At 39.4% G+C, this 21,925-nt stretch overlaps 1 protein-coding gene across 1 annotated transcript in view; it reads left to right on the top strand.

The window, feature by feature from the left end:
- itga9 (integrin, alpha 9) overlaps positions 1–21,925 on the top strand; it is a 130,683-nt gene that overhangs the window by 70,485 nt on the left and 38,273 nt on the right. The window contains exons 16-18 of the mRNA XM_064337558.1: positions 9,194–9,346; positions 13,847–13,923; positions 20,501–20,648. Of these exons, the coding sequence (XP_064193628.1) occupies positions 9,194–9,346; positions 13,847–13,923; positions 20,501–20,648 (378 nt within the window). The remainder of the gene's footprint in view (positions 1–9,193; positions 9,347–13,846; positions 13,924–20,500; positions 20,649–21,925) is intronic.

Raw genomic sequence — 21,925 nt, 5'->3', positions numbered from 1 at the left:
CACGAGTATTGTAGCTTCTGCAAACACTGGTGAGTGGAGTGCAACTTCTGAACAATAGTATGTCACATTCCTTTCTCACTGTGGCCTACTTCAGCATTGTGGGTTCTTCGGTTCTATGGCTTGCAGACATGCAGATTTTTGAGCTTTATTGCTTTATTGCCCATAAGCAGTACCTCCAAAAGTGCACTAATCACAGATAATGTACAGACACTGATATGATACACAGGAGAAGCTTATCTAAATAACTAGCCATGCTAAGTTATCGCCGATGGCTAACATAGTTACTTCCTCTTGTAACCAAATGTCTTTGGTTCAAGTTTTATACATACCTTGTAATTGTATATTCTGAGTGTATCTGTAAATCATTCACTTTTGAAAACAAATGTATGTGACTTGATTAATGGATACAAAAATGTGACTGGATACAACAGAAATATTTTGGGTATTTTTCTACATTACATTTATTTGGCAGACACTTTTATCCAAAGCGACGTACAAAAAGTGCATTTCATGGTCATGGACAACTACAAAACACAGGTTCAATAAGATACAATACTTATTTTGTACAGCTATTTCTAGCCAAGAACACAGTTTAGTTCACACAGTAAACACTATTCTGACCTAACCTCTGCAAAGCTAACTAGGCAGAAGAACAAGCTACAGTGTTAGGACAAATACAAATTACAAAAAGGGCTGGGATGGGGGAATATGTAACGAGTGTCATGAAAAGGGGGGGGGGGGGGGTGGATTTAGAATGAAATATACAGAGTGGTGGTAGTTAGTCCAGGTATAGTCTGAAGAGCTGAGTCTTCAGACCACGGCGGAAGATGGGTAGTGAGGGGGAGGTTCGAAGAGGAATCTTAATTTCTAATCCAGAAGTGTGTTTTTTGGTGGCGGTTTAGTAGTCAGTGTTTCTGAGGGTACAGCAGATAGCGTGTAGCGGTATAGGAGGCAGTGTGTATTGGGGAGTTACAGTAGGAGTAGGTTTGGGGGTGGAAGTGCTGTGTAGCAGGCAGTGTGTCTGAGGGTACGGCAGGCAGTTTGTTTGGGGGTGCTGGGGACAGGGTTGGGTTGAGAGCCTCTGCACAGCTGGGATACGTTTCCTGCTGCCATCAGGAATTCCCTGATGCATACTTCCCAATTTGAGTTCTTTCCTCAGCCAAAAGGGCACTTGGGCAGTGCGTGGCTGAGCATTTATGAGAACTCTGGTCCACAAGGGGCTGAGGGAAAGGGTTTAAAATGTCCCTTATGGATTTCTCTTGTGAGAAATGCATAGGGGGCACTTTATGGTCAAGTAGTTGTGGCAATACACTCAATTGCCTGAGGGTCATAGGTTTGAATCTCAGCTGGAGCACTCTTTAGAAAAGTACTTTGCCTCAACAATTCCTTTAATAGGTCAGTTAAAAGCACTGTACGTAGTCCTACATACAGTGACATTCCAGAGTATTCCAGAAAAAACCTTTGCTTTATGTGTCTAAGAGTTGACACCACAGAAAAAGCAGGGAAATTCAAGCTGGAAATTCATTCTTATTTCATATCATTTTGGACAACGTTTTCTGAAACACTGATAGCTAGCATGTTATTAATCTTAAACAGAAAAACAGTAATTTGGCTGTACAGTTATGCATTATTTATTTACTAGAATTGTTTGTTATTTTTTGCTTCTTTTCAGATTGGTATGTATTTTCTTTGCAGCAGCACTAAGGCTAGCAATCATCGCAACCATCAGGATGTGTATTCACTAAGCATCGTCAGTGAACGACAGAAGAGACTGTTAAAATAATTGACCATGATAAAATTTAACTACAGAATTTCAAACCTTGAATTGTAATTTTAACTACATACATGACATTCACCTTTTTTGACATTCACCTTTTTTTCACCTCTACTGCAAGCAATTTAATTTTTTGTAAAACTATTTATTTAACTATGTTGGGGTTCAAATGTGCCAGCGATATACAGTATATGTGTATATTTTTTACCCATAGGAAATAATACAGTTACTAACACTAGTTTTTCAACCTTACAACTATATCTGTGCAAGATAAATGCAACATAACAGCTCAGATTTTTTATGTGAGTACATTTTAAAATACTGCTGCATGTTCAAGGTCCTAAATGATCGGACCAAATTTAACATGTGGCTGTGGCTTGTAGACATTGCTGTTGGTGATGGTTTGTGCTTAAGTGGTGGAAATTACTTTATCAGCATAAATGACTGGGTTGTTGGGATAATTGTTTGACATGTGGTTTGATTAAAAAAAAAAACTATCAACCATTTGTTGGACTGAACATGGAAACATGAGAGCAAGTGGCATAGTGGAGGTAAACGATTGCTGGTCGGGTGCGGTTCAACGCCTGGGCAGTCAGGTCCTAGCAAGACCTAACCTACACTAAGTCGGGAATGAGGCATCTGTAGCGTTGGATACATAAAATCATCATTTATTACCATTTAACTGGTGCTTATCATAACATAAGTGAAGAAATGTCAATGGCTTTCAAAACAAATCAGCAACGATTTGCAGGTGCTGCTTATAGCCATGTAGCGTGTTGAGACCAGTGGGAGTTTGGATAAAATTACACTGAGTGAGAAGGGTGAAGATATACAAATACTCCACATACTGAGCTGGTGGTTCACCTTGGGAGGCAGGGAAAAGTGGCTATATAGATAGAAGCTGAAGAGATGACAGATGTCCAGTAAGGACCACTGTGTTGTGAAACTGAATTGTTGTTGGATAATTGCAATTGGTTTGAGCTTTGACGATGAGAATGTTTCTCAGCAGTAACTATTGTGCAATGTATGAATAAATTAACATGGTTTCATTAGAACACGCTCTGAAGAAGGCTTTCTAGCTGAACTACATTAGCTTTTCCTTTGTATTATTTGTGCAATAAAAGTTATGTACCTTTTGTAAACCTATTTATTGGATGATCTGCCTTGTTTGTTTTTGAGAAACAACCTAGAATTTTTCGGTTTAACAGTTCCCTGAATTTTACTTTTATTAAAGTGAGATGTTCTTTAATAGTCTGAAGAGATTCAGTGCCTGTAAATCTTACCATCTGAGATTAAACTGGAATTTTGAAATTGACTTGAAGATTCAGTACAATTGAGCTGGTGGGTGACTCATCCTGATTATGCTTTATACCTGGGCATGGATGAGCCTCACGGTCTGGTATTGAATTCAGAAAATACCAGTGTTGACTTTAGCCGGCAGCCCCATAGGGCAATGCATTGGTGTTAGTATCAACCAGGGAGGGAGGGTTTTGGTTGGCTGGGATGGCAGTGTCTCATCACGTGCCAGTGGCCCTCACTAGTCGATTGGGCACTTGGGGTTTCGCTGTTGAGCTGCACATGCACATGAAATCTTTTTCTGACTTCATAACTTCATGTCTGTGTGAGCACGACTTGTTTGCAAAATGGAAAGAAGTGGTGGCATATCTTGTGCTTTAGATAAAAGCACATAGATTGGACAACGATTTTAGTGAGTGTCAAAGTATAGGCATGATTGGCCATTCAAACCTGTGCATATTTCTGAGGACTTGAGCGCAATGAAAGCGTAGCTTAATATACAAATAGCATTTCAAACACTTTACTTTGTGTTCCTCTACAAACAGAACTGGGCTGTAACAAGAGGGATGTAACATACAGGGCAGTTTTGAGGAAACAGCTGGTGCTGGACAGTAGAAATTAACCTTGGTTTCACAGGTCTTGTGTTACAGTTCTCCGGGGATCCCTTTCACTGGAAAAAATCCTCAGGTGTTCTTTACACAGTATTGCTTTCGATCTCTCTAAATATACAAAATAATCAATACAGATTCCTCTTATAGAACCATCTTTCTCCATGAGTCATTTCATTTCTGGTGATCACAGTGCCTCCTGACTGTGAGGTACAGAAGACATAGTTGTAAAGGCTCTATACCACCTCACCTATTAAAAGTAATAGGCAATCAACACCAGCCAACACCACCCAGTCTAGACTGGTGCCCTGGGTCTTGAGCTGCTCCAAAAATACAGGGCTTAATAGGCAGGAAAGGGGCACCAGGCGGAGACAGGGGGTCAGGGAATATTAATAACTGGTCGGGCCAAGGATAAACAATGACACCCAAAGATGGATATCACTGGTTCAGCTCCAGCAGAGGAAACTCTGGTTCAAGCAGGGTTATTGTTGGCCTTCTGGTTCATGGTTAAACACTGGACCTCAGCACTGTAATGTACTTCCACATTGTCGCAGTATAGATCCCTCTCATGGTCACAGTGGTCTTCACCAGTTTCAGAGAGCACAAACTACCATTTCCAGACACTAGTTATTTTCGCGTTGCAGACCTCCGGTCAGTGCTGTGGAGGGCTGTGCCTCTGGAGCTGGTCCAGGTGGACTGCAGCCCTCGGTTGAGCACAGGCGTCACTGACTGTGATAAGGTGGGGAAACACTGCTGACTGAGTCCCTGGGTGATGCTGTGGTCAGTTGGGCGCCAGAGCACAGTTGACACTGGCATTCATCAAGGACCACATGACGGATTACTACTTTAGTTGGACAGCCACCAAGGGGACCCATATTATGTTATTTTGCTTTATGTTCCTTTGTGTCTTGTTTGATATGTTAAGATACTACTGAAAAAGTAAAAATAGTTCAAATACTTTTATGTCATTTAGATATCAGTCCAATTTTAAGGCTGAATAGATTGTTGGAATGTTTGTCTGATTTAATTATTTACTTACATATAGACTAGAGTTGCTTTATTACCAAAATTAGGAAAGCCTAATATTTGAATGGTAATGCTTTGATTCTTATTTACAACAAATCCTACAGTGCTGAATGATGAATTCCTTCCACAGTGGTTTCTACGCATATTGTTTATAAGAGGAAAATGAGTCCCTTCCCAGTGGTTTTTGTCAATTCATGTCCTGTCCCAAACCAAACGCCAGTTTTATTCTTTCCTGTCATAACTCATTTAGTGTTGCCGGGCTGCAGGTAATGGGTGTCCTGCAGAGCTGGGCAGCTCTGGTGTGCAGTTACCTGATGAGCAGTGTGCGCATTTAGACTGGGCTGGGGAAGAGGATGGGTGGACACAGGAAGGCTGCGATAAAAAAGAGAAAAAACACAAAAGGCAAGCAGAGCCGCTAAAGGAAAAGGAAAGTGAATCTCTCCTGTTTGCGCTCAGGGACTGGCTGAGCATAGGCAGCCATCAGCAAGACAGAGAGACAGACATCGCCCAGCTAGCCAGTGTGTGATTTCCTGTGCTGTGAAATGTATTATCCCATCCAGTTGCTCACTGGGCTGGACAAACCATAAATGCCCACACCCTGCTCCCTGAGATTCAGTTTTATTTAAAGCCTATCAAATATTTAGTTTCACTATTTCCAAATTACATGCCAAAATAAACTTTTATCATTGTCCTGTTGCTTTTACATTACAATCCATTTTTGGTCTCTCAACTTAAGTCATCTTTTGAGGAAACAAACTGGTATGATTTTTATGTTAAGTGAGAATATATTTTTGGCAGAAAAAAAGCCCAGCTGCTTATCCCAGCTTACTGGTCTAGACGTTATACATGGCAGGCTATAGGCACAGTTGGTTGAGAAAATATGGCAGGTGTTCCATACCGTAAGGCCATGGATAAATGTAGTGTGGACTTTCCCCCCAATTCTACATGAAGGATCTTATTTGGAAGTTGGCAGAGACCCTTTAAAGGGGAATTCCACCACAAAACAACATTTTGAGGGGTAGCTGATTCATTTTCGCTGTGTGGCTGGCCACAGCTATCTCTGTACATTGATATCGGCAGTGAAAGGTACAAATTTTGGTAGAGGTATGCGTCATAATGACATACACCTCTGCCCTTTCTCATTTTTTAAGAACTACAATGGGCGGGGTCATTTGAATTTGGAGATGCCTTCGACATAGGCAAAAAGAGAGATTTGGGGTAGCTGCTGTTCCAGCTGTAAACAGCCTTTGTCTCCTCTCCCTCATTCTCTTTCACCACTGGTATTCTATAAAAATACATGTTCTTGCCGGATTTATTATGACTGCCAAATATTGCACAAGTCTGAAATAGCTTGATATGAGGCACCTGCATAAATCACAGTTATTCAAATCGTAGTTATGTTAAACCCATGTAATTTGCCCCACTGAACCAACATTTTCTTTTTAGTGAAACTTAAGCAGTAAAATGAACTGGTTATCTTGCTAACGAGTAACATTACCCTCTCCCCAGCCAAGCAGTAACATCCTGTCACCCAACCCCTCCATTTTTATTCAGGAGTGGCATCCTGGACCCATGCACTATAAGTACTCGTTGTTGTAGTCTTTATTACAGTTGGTACCTGGATCATGTGCAGTAGTTTGGGCTCTGCACTCACTACAGGTAGAGAATTTGGCTGAGAGCTCATTTTAATCAGGAGAACAGCTATTCTTCTACATGTAAAGATTAATTTTATGGTGGAATCCTCCTTCAAATGCTGAGCCCATTGGCAAGCAAGAGGTCACAATAGCCGCGTTTCCACCAAAAGTACCCGAAACTGTTAGTCCCAGGAACTACTTTTCAAGGAACTAAAAGGTTCCTTCAGTCCATGGTTGTCTGCGTTTCCACCGCGGTCTAAAGTCCCGCGAAGATTAGGCAAATTAGCCCACTGACGTATGAAAAAGCGACGTTGTCGTCGGTCCATCTGTCTTATGATTTCTTCTGTAACCCCATACTACCACCGAAGTAGCCTACATTATTTTCTAATAACCGGGACAGCCCGGAGGGATTTATTCCACTTATATACAACGGGTTACCAACAATGATTATATATGGTTACTTTTGTATTTATTTATTTTTTATCGATTTAATCATCTGGAATTGAAATATTCTTCTGCAGCCGTTTGGGCATATTTAACCGTTGTCAAGCAAAACTGTCATTGGTAGTTGAACTTGGACCGTTGTTATGCAACAAATAGGATATAACAGGCCAATAGTCAGATTGTAACTGTTTTATATATCCTCTCAAACACATTCATTATGTTTTTATGCGAACATTCGCTTTCATGTCTTGACATCCGAAGCGACAGAATGCATTCACATTTATATGTATAACTGGCAACAACAGCAGAAAACATGCACACGTTGTAAACAATTTGCTGTTTCTCATCGTCAATTCCATATAGGCTAATCGCAAAATGACAAGAATAGAACGAAAACTCGGACTTGCGTGAAAATTTAAATTAGTAGTGGTACAGCCACCGTTTGCTTTCCTTCGAAGTTACTGCTAGCTGAGCAGCGAAGTGTGCCCTCCAGATGTGAACCATGCACCATAAATTAGTCCATAGTCTTCCTGGTCTTTTTGTGGAATTGAAGAATGGCAGAGTAAAATTACGGCAGTCTGAAAAAGCTAAAGGTACGATTACTAGAATTAACCTGTTATTTTACCCTGACAAAAAGTGCGGAAGGTGATTTCCAGTTTGCTTTTACTGTATCACCAATGTGAATTACGCAGAACTACTGCATACCTCACATAACTGTATCAAACGTTTTGAGTCAATTACAACGGGCTAACAAAGAAAATCCGGAAGAAAATATTCAGCAACCGAATTAATCCGTTTGAATGTTTTGGTACGTAATATGCTGTTCCAGCACGAATGCTTTTTATAAAAAAAATGTATAAAACGAATACTAAAGCAAGAACAGAAGAGCACACATTATAATTCCGTTGGCAGGCTATAACCAAAACTAGGCTACTGCGCCGCATAACATACAAGTTTGATTTGAAGTTATTGTGAAAATAAATTGGTTTGCGGCTGCATATTTTTAAACATGGCGGTTGAAAATAAACACACAAAAATGCTGCGAGTACTCGACCAATCAGAAATGTTCAGCGCTGCAAGCTCCACCCAAAAGGTTCCTGTACTTTCGGAAAGTACTACCCCCAAGCAGGAACTTTTTTGGGGGGTAACATAAAGCCCCTGGAACTAAATTTAGACCCTAGTTCCTGCGGTGGAAACGCACTGAGTTCCTCAAAAGGTTCCTAGTTCCGGGGTAAAGTTCCTGCAGTGGAAACGCGGCTAATGTGTCTGCAAATAACTGAGAAAATTTTAACTATGCTGTCGTAGAAACCCATCTATCACTTACACTATCAAACAGAAGCATGATGAGATTGTTAGCTTTTTATTTAATGCCATATGATAAATGACACTGAATTTTAAACACCATTAAACATATTCCAGTTTGATGCTAGATGCATTGCAACCGTGTGGTCTTCCCTGCAATTATGCCTACTGAGTGAAGTATTAACATTTGTGAAGAGGTAATACCTGTGTAGTGCAGTGTCTATTAAGGGAACAAATTTCATTAGTTTATGAAATTTTCCCATGGTTGCACGTTGCTTAAATACATAAAGGTCAGTCTAGGCAGCAAGCCACCGGTGCTGTAGTATTGCATTTGTAGTTGGTGGTCAAGAGGAAGTTTCGATAGAGGTTGCTTATTTATAGGCCTTTTCTGATATGATAATAGTTGTTCAAGGTGATTGATGTGAGATGGGTTGCACAGGGTGGTGGATGAGAGGTGGGTTACTCAGGATCATGGATTTGAGATGGTTGCTCAGGGTGATGGATGTGCGACGGGTTGCTCAGTGTGATTGTTGTGAGATGAGTTGTACATGGTGATGGATGTGAGATGGTTTACTCAGGATGATGGATGTGAGATGGTTGCTCAGGGTGATGGATGTGCGATGGGTTGCTCAGTGTGATTGTTGTGAGATGGTTTACTCAGGATGATGGATGTGAGATGGTTGCTCAGGGTGATGGATGTGCGATGGGTTGCTCAGTGTGATTGTTGTGAGATGAGTTGTACATGGTGATGGATGTGAGATGGTTTACTTAGGGCGATGGATGTGAGATGGTTGCTCAGGGTGATGGATGTGAGATGGGTTGCTCAGGGTGATGGATGTGAGATGAGTTGTACATGGTGGTGGATGTGAGATGGTTTACTCAGGATTATGGATGTGAGATATGTTGCTCAGGGTGATGGATGTGAGATGGGTTGCTCAGGGTGATGGATGTGAGATGAGTTGTACATGGTGGTGGATGTGAGATGGTTTACTCAGGATGATGGATGTGAGATATGTTGCTCAGGGTGATGGATGTGAGATAGGTTGCTCAGGGTAATGGATGTAAAATGGGTTGCTTAGGGTGATGGTCTGCTCTGCATGTTTCCGCAGAAAGAGGTGAAAGACGTGTTCTCAGCCATCGTGTTTGAAGCAGTGTACAGCCTGGGTCAGCACATAGTGCCTGGACAGGAGGACAGAGATCTGCCCTCCCTAACTCCTGTACTTCGCTGGAAAAAGGGAGAGAAGATTGCGCAGAGGAACCAGGTAAGACACCAACTGGAAACTTATTGCAGTTTGAATTTGAACAGCCTTTGTTGAATGTCTTACAGTCCAAGTATATGTTCCCATTCCCAAAATGTATCCTACCATTCTGGGTCAATTTATAGGCCTACAGTTTACTCTGAAAGTGAAATCTGGACCTGCAGCTCTACTATAGAGGAGACGACAACAGCACCCAGGCAACAGGGCGATTAAAATATAATTAAGACTGACACAAACTGGAATTAAGGCACTTAGTATATTAGTTTTACATCAATAAGTAGATTAGTTTGTCGATAAGGTGATACGTTAAGTTCACTCTGTTTATTTAGTAAGTACCACACCACTGCACAGAAAGGCCATAATCAAAGGATAAAGGGTGCAGAATGCTGAAATGACCTGATATTGTTAAATATGCGGTCTCACTGCAAGACATGAGGCACAGTCGATTGGGTAGCATGACTCTTAAGCCATATATGAGTTCCCCCCGTGTGGTTAAGGGTTCAATCCCCTGCCACAACACCTTCTGAGTTGTGATCTCTAATATGTTACCCTTTCTGCTTTCTGCCTGTCTGACCTAAGAAAAAAATATGAAAGGAGAGAAGACTTTGTATATTCCCTTTGTTAAATGTGGTCTCACATTACAATTTATTTAATTGCTTTATTGTATATAGTAGTTGAATGGTGATTTTATTAAAATTGCATTTGTTTCTTCCTTTCTCCTCATGTTCACTTACATGTCCAAGAGCAGGCTTCTGTCCTAAAGGAAAAAGAAAAAAGTTGGACAAAATAAACAAGTTGCATAACTAACGCTAACAATTTATTTTGTACAGTACAGTGTAGTGTAGAGTAAATTGTGGATAGATCTGGGCATTTATTCTGCCCAAGAACAAACATGTTGCAGGTCACACATGTAACCTACGAGTTATACCGCATAGAAAATCTCATGCTTACAGAAGTGCAATAAATCTATTTTATATCTATATGATACATAGTAATGCATATATAAAAATGTGATTATTTAAAAATGAGCTGCAAAAAGCCACCAAAATGACAACACAAGTCACGAAATGCTTGTAAACATACTTTTCATTTGCGGGAAATGTTTACTAATGGAAGGTGGGGCACTTCTATTAGGAAATTCCAGGAAAGAAACAAATTTATGATAGAATATTTGCTACTGTTCTGGGGCATGTTTGCATATGTTACTGGGAGACATGACCCCCTACTATGAAGGAACAGAAAATAGCCAGTGCTGCTCTCCTGGAACTTCAGATTCTACTGTTCCCATTCCAGTGACTCATTTTCATACCAGGAATTGTCCTTGTTTTTCTGTTGTAATTTGTGTGTGTGTTTTTTACTGTCGTTTGGGGACAGTGCCGTTAAAGGCCACAGAGTCCCCTGGGTTTAGGAATAACTGGCTTGGCGCTCTTCAGTACTATGGAGCAGTATGTTGGCTTTGGCTGCCTTTTAACAGTGGGTATAAAGTAAAAGCATTGCCGTCACCAGAAGTCCCACAAATATTAATTAGTCGGGTTAATATGTCCCCTGGGTCAACCTCTCTCACCGTACAGACCCAATGTATTTACAAAGCAAAGACCATTCTGCATAACTAGAATGAGTGAGGCTCTTCAGCCTTGCTGTGTAGTTCATTCATTTTGTAATTCTCCACCTCTGTACTACAGTTTAAATTTTAATGTTTGTATTTTAGGCAGACATCATGGTTAAGTTTTTGAATGAATGGTGGTTTGTAGTACGGCGATCTCCATCGCCTTTGGCCATGTAAAGAACACATGGTGTACATTAGTCATGCTTTCCCACATTTTAACAATGTGATTATTGCTCAGCAATCATTTAGCAGCATTTTACACAAACAATGGCCCTTTTTCCACCCATGTAATCACTGAGTTACTGTTTCTACCAGTAAACTATGGCTTGTGGCGAAAGTCCTCATTATAATGGCAGTTATTTCAGAGACTCATGGACAGCCTGCGGCAGCACTCCTTTTATGGGCATATATGAAATAGCGGTGCCAGAGTTCCAAACATGGGTGTCCCTGAGATATTTTCGGGTGGTTGAACGTGGACCAGGGGGGTGGGGGGAAGGTGTGTGTGTGTGTGTGTGTGTGTGTGTGAACCTTCGATTTTGGGTGTACCACTCAAAAGCTGGGTGTGCTTAGGATACCTAGTATACAGGGTGCCATTGGCAGTACATATATGTGTTCTGCATGTTTGTTTTATGAATATACTGCAAACATGTGATGTTTACGTGCTGTGTTTCTGTATTATGTATATACTGTATGTGTTCAGAGAATAGTGTGTGTGGTGTGTACATGCAGTTTATATTTAATATACATACAGTGTGTAGTACTGTATGTAAATACTATATTTGTATAGTAGGGTCCAATGATGTTGCATTTTTCTTCAAGTATACTGAATATATTATTGTTTGCATATGCATTATTATATTATTTATATAATAATAATAATAATAATAATAATAATAATAATAATACCGAAAAGGACAAAACAACCCACCACATCCTTTAGAGAGGAAACAGGCACATAGTATCTGCCATAGCATATACAATCCAATTTGTGTTATTAAAGTCAAAATGGTTCAGAAAATATATTGCTATAGTATCTGAGCTATAAATAAGCTATTAGTATATTTGTTGGCTAATTGTTTTTAATGGTGTTTTTTCTTGTCTACAAGCCATTTAATAATCCAAACTGCAACCACAGTTTTAGAGAATGACAAATTATACATGGAATAGAAGTTCCCATTCACAAATCAGTGAAATAATGTACATGCCCTTCACAACCCTGCATGCCTCTGGAGATGGACCTTTAAATTGGTTGTTCTGTCACAAACTTTTTCAAATTTCCCATTAAATATGTTGCAAGTAGCAATGGCCAGTTAGCTGAATGATTTAAATGGCAAGTCTTTCCTGCGCAGATTCTATAATTCAAATTTGGATTGTGGAGAAGTGTCAACAAATGGGCAGGTCATGGTCATGTTTCCTCTTGTTTATTATATTATGTATGCTTTCCCCCAGGTGAGTGCTGCATAGGCGGTTACTGTAAACTCAGAGCAGTGTGCAGATAAATATAACTGACTGAGACACAATGCAGGCAAGTAAGGAGCATATTAAATTAGCTTTTTTCAATTTAAGAGGAATTTTATATTTTATGAATTCAATATGAATTTTTAATTATGTATGTAATGTATTATTTTTTTAATTATGTATGTAATGTATTATTTTTATGTGTATTATATCAAAATAAAATATCAAAACATTGCTAGACCTTGAGTGTAGTAGATGCTGCTTTTGAGTCTTTAATGGAGCACCTGTTTTTACTGATGTTATACGATAGCTACAGGAGGAGTGAGCATCAAGACTGTTGACAGGAGCCATCAAATATTTGATTACTACGACTGAACGCAGCCTTCATTATAGTTACCATACAAAATTGCTGAAAAATCACTGAGAGTGCTAAAAACCAAAAGTTCCCAAAAAATCCTATGACTTCTGAGACCAACACCCAACTACAGAAATTACTCTTCTGTGAGAAATGAAACATGACCTGGAACCTCCCACACAACCTTCCCATTCCATCCTGGCAATAGCCTGACACCTTGAACTCCTTACAACATTACACTATCCCGCATCTGGATTAATACAATCAACAATTGTTGCCACAGCTGGAATATCACAGTCCACATTTGGTCCTGAGCTGTCCGTCGTGGTGGATTCGCTGTTATGTTGCACCAGAAGATACATCAATTTCTCTACACCCAATGAAGATATTCAAGGCACTAAACAGGAGTTTTTGAACTGCTCCTTTCAAGATCTGCTTCAAATGAAAATGTGATTAGTAGGCAGTCCCATTCGCTGATTGTGTAATTAACTGTAGCCTCAGTAAATAAGACGCTAATTTCATGCAGACTTTGAATGCACCAACATGCCCTTGTCAGGCCGCGATTTGTGCTGCAAGTTTTATGTACGTACATCTGGCCCTGTATACACGAACTGTATGTGTGTAGCATGCAGTGTGCAGATGTAGTTTGAGAATAACTGTTTCTGTGTCTTTCTTTACAGAAATGGTTAGAGAAGAACTGTTTTTGTGTCTCTCTTTACAGACATGGTTTAAGAAGAAATGTTTTTTTGTCTTTCTTTACAGAAATGGTTTGAGAAGAACTGTTTTTGTGTCTCTCTTTACAGACGTGGTTTGAGAAGAACTGTTTCTCTGTCTCTTTTCAGACGTGGTTTGAGAAGAACTGTTTCAGTGTCTCTCTTTACAGACGTAGTTTGAGAAGAACTGTTTCTGTGTCTCTTTACAGACATGGTTTAAGAAGAACTGTTTCTCTGTATCTCTTTACAGACGTGGTTTGAGAAGAACTGTTTCTCTGTCTCTCTTGTCAGATGTGGTTTGAGAAGAACTGTTTCGCTGTCTCTTTACAGACATGGTTTAAGAAGAACTGTTTCTCTGTCTATCTTTTCAGACGTGGTTTGAGAAGAACTGTTTATCAGAGGACTGTGCGGCAGATCTGCAGCTGCGGGGGAAATTGCTGCTGTCGGGGTTAGTCCATTTTTTACTTTTTCAGCTTTTACAGCTCTTACAGATTTTTATCATGAACCATCACACGCTCTGTAGACTGAGCAGCATTATGTTGGCACTTCTTGGCTCTGTAGAGTGAACTACATTATATTGCTTTTGAGCTTGGCTCTGTAGAGTGAGCAGTATTATGCTGGAGCTGATCTTGGCTCTTTAGAGTGATCAGCATTATGTTGGGGCTGATCTTTGCTCTGTAGAGTTAGCAGCATTATGTTGGTGCTGATCTTGGCTCTGTAGAGTGAGCAGTATTATGTTGGTGCTGATCTTAGCTCTGTAGAGTGAGCAGCATTATGTTGGTGCTGATCTTGGCTCTGTAGAGTGAGCAGCATTGTTTTGGTGTTTTTCTTGGCTCTATAGAGTAAACAGATTTGATATATGCACATTCTGACAAGAGGTAAACACTGGTGTATGTTGTGAAATTGGAGTTGTGCTGCACAAGCATGATACCATAAATTGCTTTGTTGAAGCCCTGGATGGCCAACACAGAGTTCAAGATTATTTTCTTTCATCCATAGCGATGAGCATGTGTGATGCCTTAAGGCACTGGTGCCTCTAATGACAAAGTATCATATATCCTAGCATATTTTTTAAGAGAAAGAGTGAAAAGAAGCAGCTGGTGATATCACAAATCTTGTAGGAGTGTGCCTGCTTGTCTGTGCTCTCACAATTCCAGAAAAAAACAGTGCATAATATGCATGAAGCAGACTGTAAGTGCATTGAGTATGCATAGGGTGCATTGAGTATGTTTGCTCTCAGAGAATACCATATTAGGCAATGTGTACCCTGTTACATACATACTTTTTGTTTGCAAGAAGTAATATAGTAGAATCTCAGTGATAGAAACCCTGCACAAAAAATGATGCCTTTTTGAGTTCCTTGCTGCAGGATACATAGATTCTCTTTGTTATCACTGATGTTCTTCCATTTAAGAATGCAAGATGGGTTGCATTGTACTGATAGCAGTTGTCAGTTATAGCTATAGACAGTTATTGGTATGGTTATAGCTATAGACATGCTGCATCTTTTGGAAAGCAGGTACAGAAGAACATTTTTGAGATTGAGAGATTGAGATTGAGCAGTTTATACTAGTTTAATTATTGGTTATGAACTTAAAATATGTTTAAAAAATTAAAATAGCTTTAAAATGACAACAGCAATAATAATAATACAATAGTAATACAGTAAAACTAGTAAGGCTAGTAATACAAGTGACCAATAAATGATTCAAATTAAAACATTCCCAAAGTCATATCTCTGACATTCAAGTGAACTTTGCACAAGTCGTTAGACTTTGTGCTGAGTGCAATTTGCCACTGAATGATGCTTATGTATGGAATCAGAATATACCTAACTGGAAACCATGTGATGCACGCCTTTCTAATGAAAACCTGTCCCATAAACTCTGGAAGTCTGAATTCATGTGGAATGTAGAAAGGTAGTGTACGCATCACTGTTTCAGTTGAAGGTACACTACCGCTCAAAAGTTTGAGGTCACCCAGAAAATGTCATGTTTTCCATGAAACCGCATACTTTTATTCATCAAATGAGTTGCAAAATGAATAGAAAATATAGTCAAGACATGGACAAGGTTAGAAATAATGATTTTTACTTGAAATAATAATTTTGTCCTTCAAACTTTGCTTTCGTCAAAGAATCCTCCATTTGCAGCAATTATAGCCTTGCAGACCTTTGGCATTCTAGCTGTCAATTTGTTGAAGTAATCTGTAGAAATTTCACATCATGCTTCCTGAATCATCTCCCACAAACTGGCTTGATGGGAACCTCTTACGTACCATAAGGTTAAGCTGCTCCCACAACAGCTCAGTAGGGTTGAGATCTGGTGACTGCGCTGGCCACTCCATTATAGACAGAATACCAGCTGACTGCTTCTTCCCTAAGTAGTTCCTGCATAGTTTGGAGCTGTGCTTTTGGTCATTGTCCTGTTGTAGGATGAAATTGGCTCCAATTAAGCGCGGTCCACAGGGTATGGCATGGCGTTGCAAAATGGAGTGATAACCTTCCTTATTCAACATCCCTTTTACCATGTACAAATCTCCCACTTTACCAGCACCAAAGCACCCCCAGACCATCACATTTCCTCCACGATGCTTGACAGATGGCGTCAAGCACTCCTGCAGCAACTTTTCATTTGTTCTGCATCTCACAAATGTTCTTGAGTGTGATCCAAACACTTCAAACTTCGATTCGTCTGTCCATAACACTTTTTTCCAATCTTCCTCTATCCAATGTCTGTGTTCTTTTGCCCATCTTAATCTTTTCCTTTTATTGGCCAGTCTCAGATATGGCTTTTTCTTTGCTACTCTGCCTAGAAGGCCAGCATCCTGGAGTTGCCTCTTCACTGTTGACGTTGAGACTGGTGTTTTGCGGGTACCATTTAATGAAGCTGCCAGTTGAGGACCTGTGAGGCGTCTGTTTCTCAAACTAGAGACTCTGATGTACTTGTCCTCAGTTGTGCACCAGGGCCTCCCACTTCTCTTTCTATTCTGGTTAGAGCCAGTTTGCGCTGTTCTGTGAAGGGAGTAGTACACACTGTTGTATGAGGTCTTCAGTTTCTTGCCAATTTCTTGCATGGAATAGCCTTCATTTCTCAGAACAGGAATAGACTGACGAGTTTCAGAAGAAATTAATTTTTTTCTGGCCATTTTGAGACTATAATCAAACCCACAAATGCTGATGCTCCAGATACTCAACTAGCCTAAGGGAAGCCAATTTTATTGCTTCTCTAATCAGCACAAAAGATTTCAGCTATGTTAACATAATTGCACAAGGGTTTTCTAATGATCAATTAGCCTCTTAACACGATAAACTTGGATTAGCTAACACAATGTGCCATTGGAAAACAGGAGTGATGGTTGCTGAAAATGGGCCTCTGTACGCCTATGTAGATACTTACATTAAAAATCAGCCCGTTTCCAGCTATAATAGTCATTTACCACATGAACAATGTCTAGACTGTATTTCTGATCAATTTAATGTTATTTTAACTGAAAAAAAGTGCTTTTCTTTAAAAAATAAGGACATTTCTAAGTGACCCCAAACTTTTGAGCGGTAGTGTATGTTCACATAAGTAAGGTCCAACTTGTCCAATTGTATTTATAGAGCATTCCAATGGAGGCAACATCCTCTGTCAGTTCAGGAGAGTGCTTGAATGTTCTGCCAACTGCTGCTTCTTTTCACTCTGCAGGAGAGCAGCTGAGCTGCACAGGCATTGCACTAGAAAACTCAGCTGTACATGCTTCACTTCTGTGCTGAGAGAGGCCTCAGGTTCCACAACTGCTTGCAGCATTCAATAAATTAATAAAGAATTATTCCCCCTCATTTGTCAGTGCAGAAAACAGTAGGCCAGCTTTTACAAGCAATGGTCCCCTAGCCACTGGAAGAATGAATGAGGGGACTCACTGAATGAGGGGACTACAAATCCCTTTGAAATCTTAAATTGTATGGTGCTGAAAGTCAAATCAACTAGCAGAATAAGTTACATCTCCCTGGTGGAAGACTATTATATGCCTATAATATACATGCACTCCATAGTACTGTTATTGAAATCTATTTAGCCAGGTGATCCCTGTATCTTCTTATTTGAGAGTGAGCTCAAAAATGGGGAATTTTCGCCTGCAATACGTATCGATTTTTGTGTATATAATTAGATATCTGATGAGCTGAATGTATTTATGAACCGAAATAAGAATAGTTCCATATCAGAAGGGACCAGCCTATAATCACCAACATGGTCAAATACTTATTGTGTTAATCTACTGATCAACCACTTCACAAATACCTACAGCACCCCTTTTCAATTGAAAACACATTTTGACTGGAGGCCCAGAGGCCTGTAAAAAGGCATATGGCTTGAACAAACAACCATTCCTTCACATGGGTGATATAGAGCCACCGTGGGTATTTCACGGAAAACACGAGATCCACATTGTATTGTGTTTTTTTTGTGATTTACATTCGCGATACTTCTATAGTTCTTGAGCCCTCCTCTGAGAGGTTATTGTGCAGGGACTTTCTCAGGCACTTAAGGGGTTGTGGAATTGGTCTATGAGGTCAGGGAAATGGAGGAATACAGGCAGCTGCTGGTAAACCCATACAGATAGCACGCTAATGTTGTTCAGTTCCCCACCATAGGCTCCTTTATCACGCAGATTGAAAGACTGATGTGTGGCTGTATTTTAAATCAACCAATCAAGCAACATTTTTTGATTCTGTATTATGGTCAGTTGGTTGATTTGTTGTTATTGCTAAAAGAGCATAGCTAATCTCCTACCTGTCCTCTGATATTAGCTGTAAACCTTCCAATGCTTGCAGCTGCTATCAATGTAGACTGTCAGCCATGAACACTTTATTATCTTGGCAGGTCCATGTTTCATATGTCCAAATAGGGTCTTTCTGTTTTTATGAAAAGGTAGTAAGTATGAGGTACAGTCAGAAGTTTAAATAGTATATTGATAGTGATTTTAAAATATGGTTAGCTTGTTAGCCTAAAATCTAATGCCAATTCCCAATGAAATTATGACCACTCAGGGTATGCACTTGATTTGTCAAAAATTGAAAATGAAATCTTTCTTTAATGCTGAGTAGCTCTCGTAGCAATAGTTCCTTTCACAATAAAAAAAAGACCATATGAAATCAAAATTATAATTTTTAGCCGTTATATTATCAATAAAGAACCAAGTATAATAAACACAAAGATATTAAGTACTTGTTTTTCTTTTTAAAAAAATTGATGGAGGATTTGCTTTCAGTTTTTGAAAACTTTTTGATGTCATTGGCAAAGTGATTTACATGAAATGTTTTTTCAGCAATAAATGGTGACTGAAAACTTAGCTGATTATACAGATGCATTAATGTCCTTGCTTTGTCATTTTACCAGTACTGACTGTACCATATGGACCACTGACTGTGTGGGCATATCAAAATTTAAGAGTGATGTAAACATAAATTGTTGCTCTGCAGGGAGGAACACATCATTGGTCTGATGGTATAATTATCTAAGTTTGCTGGCTGATGGGCGGCACGGTGGGTAGCACTGTTGCCACACAGCAAGAAGGCTGTGGGTTCGAATCTCGGCTTGGGGCCTTTCTGTGTGGAGTTTGCATGTTCTCCTCGTGTCCGCGTGGGTTTCCTCTGGGTACTCTAGTTTCCTCCCACAGTAAAAGACATGCAGGTAGGCTAACTGGAGACTCTAAATTGCTGATCGGTGCGATTGAATGGTGTGTGTGCCCTGCGATAAATCGGCGACCTGTCCAGGGTGTATACCTGCCTCACGCCCAATGCGCGCTAGCATAGGCTCCAGCACCCCCCGCGTCCCTGCTCAGGATAAGTGGGTATTGATAATGGATGGATTAAGCTGGCTGATGCTATGCTGTGTCAGTAGAGAGTGAACAGTGAAATATTGTTAGTAAAGTTCAAAAGGATGATATGGTATGACTTAATTATTATAATTTATAATTTACAATTAATTGGCAAGCTAGCAAGCTATTTAAGCTATCTATCTGTTTTACTTTGTAAGTTATGACAAACGAGGTAGGCTTTTTGAAAAACGTAGCTGCCAGATATCAATAGTTGGCTAATCTAGTTACACACACTCCGGATGTGGTGCAGATGTTCCTAGCACTGGGATTGACTAGTATTGGCTCCTATGTTTATTGCTTAGATCATGCTGCTTAATTGGTCGGTATCAGTGTCATCACTTTCAGAGATTGTGTCATCATTGCTAATATCCATTATAGAAATAATATATGATATAAACCATATTTCTGAACAATATTTAAATATAATCAAACCAGTTTTACTGTACAGAACTATTTAACATTATATCAAAAGGGCATTTATTATTTTAAGAATTTTTTTCTTATGACTGATTTTAACACTTTAAAAAGTATAACAAAAATAATTGCAACTGGTATTTTATACAGGATAGAAACTGAGAAGAACGGCTGTGACATATTCAGATGCCTTTGTATCAGAGTCTGTTGGAACTGTTTGTTTTGGCATGTGCCATAAGTGTTCTTTCTGATTTCTGCATGAGTGCTTTCCATCAGAAAGGAAAGCCATGTACATTTCCATGTTTTTTTTCCTGGCTTCAGCAAGGAAGTTTTAAAAGTGCTTTCTTGATCTGTGTTATGTTTCACTCCCTGTAAAGAAATAAAACATAATGTCATATCACATTATAAAAAGCAAACTACAGTGCTGATCAATTCTTATAAACAGAAATTTTTAAATATATTCTAATTGCGAAGTCAAATAACACAAATATCATTATTGAATGCATTTCTTATAAAATACAAAGTAATTGGTTGAAACTGTTATTTGTCACATAAAACACATCATGGGCAAACAGTGAATTTCAGATTTCGGGACTCTGAAGGTCTGACTCCACACTGCAACCATAGCACTTTGTGCTGCTGTGAAATGCTCTTTATGTTGTGAGGGAATGTGTTGAATGTTTGAAGGTTCTGAGATGATGAGAGGACAGACACTTCGTCCTTAACTCTTCACTCTTGGTTTCTCACAGAGTACACAGACAGCCCTATTTAGCACTGGGAGGAGTGAAGAATATATCTGTCAACATGTCCATCTTCAATGCTGGCGATGATGCGTACGACACCAACATCTTCTTTAACTTCTCCCGAGAACTTTACTTCATCAAGATGTGGCAAAAGGTAGGAGACCAGATTGTGTGGCCTTCAGATGTGATTCACACTTTTTACCATGATACACCTGACAACATTTCAGGCTATACTGTATTTTAAAAATTATGTACACTTAAAATTGGCAAACTGACTTGAACCCACTCAGCTGAAAGATGAGTTTCACAAAATAAACATTGAATACAAACTAAGGATACTAGACTGCAGTGGTCCATTGCATGTTTAATGATAATTCAAAATTGTCATTGGTGGGGCAAGATTCAAAGATAAGTAACCTATTTGCCACTAGGGCCCACAATTTTGGATTTTTTGCAAAGAAATCACATTAATGAATTGACACACCCCTGTACACTGTACACTGTCTGCTTCACACAAAACATACTTCTATATGTATTTTTTATTTTTGGTCTCCATTTTTTATATTTGGAGTTTTAGATGAAACCACATGCTAATCATTGGGTTGGGTCAGTGGTAACAAACTGTTCCTGGAGATCTACCGTCCTGTAGGTTTTCCGTTCAACCCTAATAAAGCACACCTCATTCAATAGCTGGAGGTCTTGTTGAGCTAAAAAAAATGTGATCGCCAAAATATCAATTTTTTTTTACAACCCAGAATGACTGAATGCAACAGTATTAAAAAGCAATTCAATTAGCAATAATTTTGTATTATTTTGTGGTAAAATTGCAGAAACTCCTGAAAATAGCAAGTCGCTAAAAAATTGTGATTTATTTGTTGCTGTTAAACATATCATCAATAAAACTAGTGGTGATAAACTAGACTGAAGTTGCTGCCCATAACAGGATGCAAACAGAGTGCTCTGGTTAACAAAAATGTTGGTTTAATATCTCAATGCATTCAACAACAAATCAAGTAAAATTAATCAGTTGTCATTCATCTTAAGTACAAACATCTATAGAACACCCTTCACTTGCTGTCTTCATCCTATCTTGTCTTGGGTCATCAAGTGAGAACAGCTTGCATGTGGTCAGTGTGGTTGTGAAATCTTCTGCAAGAAAGTGTGTTTGGTGATGTATGATTTCCAATATGGTGGTGGATATTTGGCATTATTGGGTTGTCTTCTGTTTTCTGTGGATTCTCAGGCTCTTGTTAAGGTCAATGGAGTTTTGAACCCTCAAGGAACAGGACAGTTTGGCAGAAAACCTAGTTTCCCCCTGCCAGGACGCTCAAACATGGTTGAAAATGTATCTTTCAGAATGACAAGTATACCTTAACCAAGAAATGGTTAACTGACCAAAAAATTATTATTTTGCAATGGCCCTCTCAGTCT

Source organism: Anguilla rostrata, chromosome 1 (assembly GCF_018555375.3).
Source record: "Anguilla rostrata isolate EN2019 chromosome 1, ASM1855537v3, whole genome shotgun sequence".
Lineage (NCBI taxonomy): Eukaryota > Metazoa > Chordata > Actinopteri > Anguilliformes > Anguillidae > Anguilla > Anguilla rostrata.
Note: the sequence above shows the minus strand (reverse complement) of the source record. Positions and strands in the feature narration are given on the sequence as shown.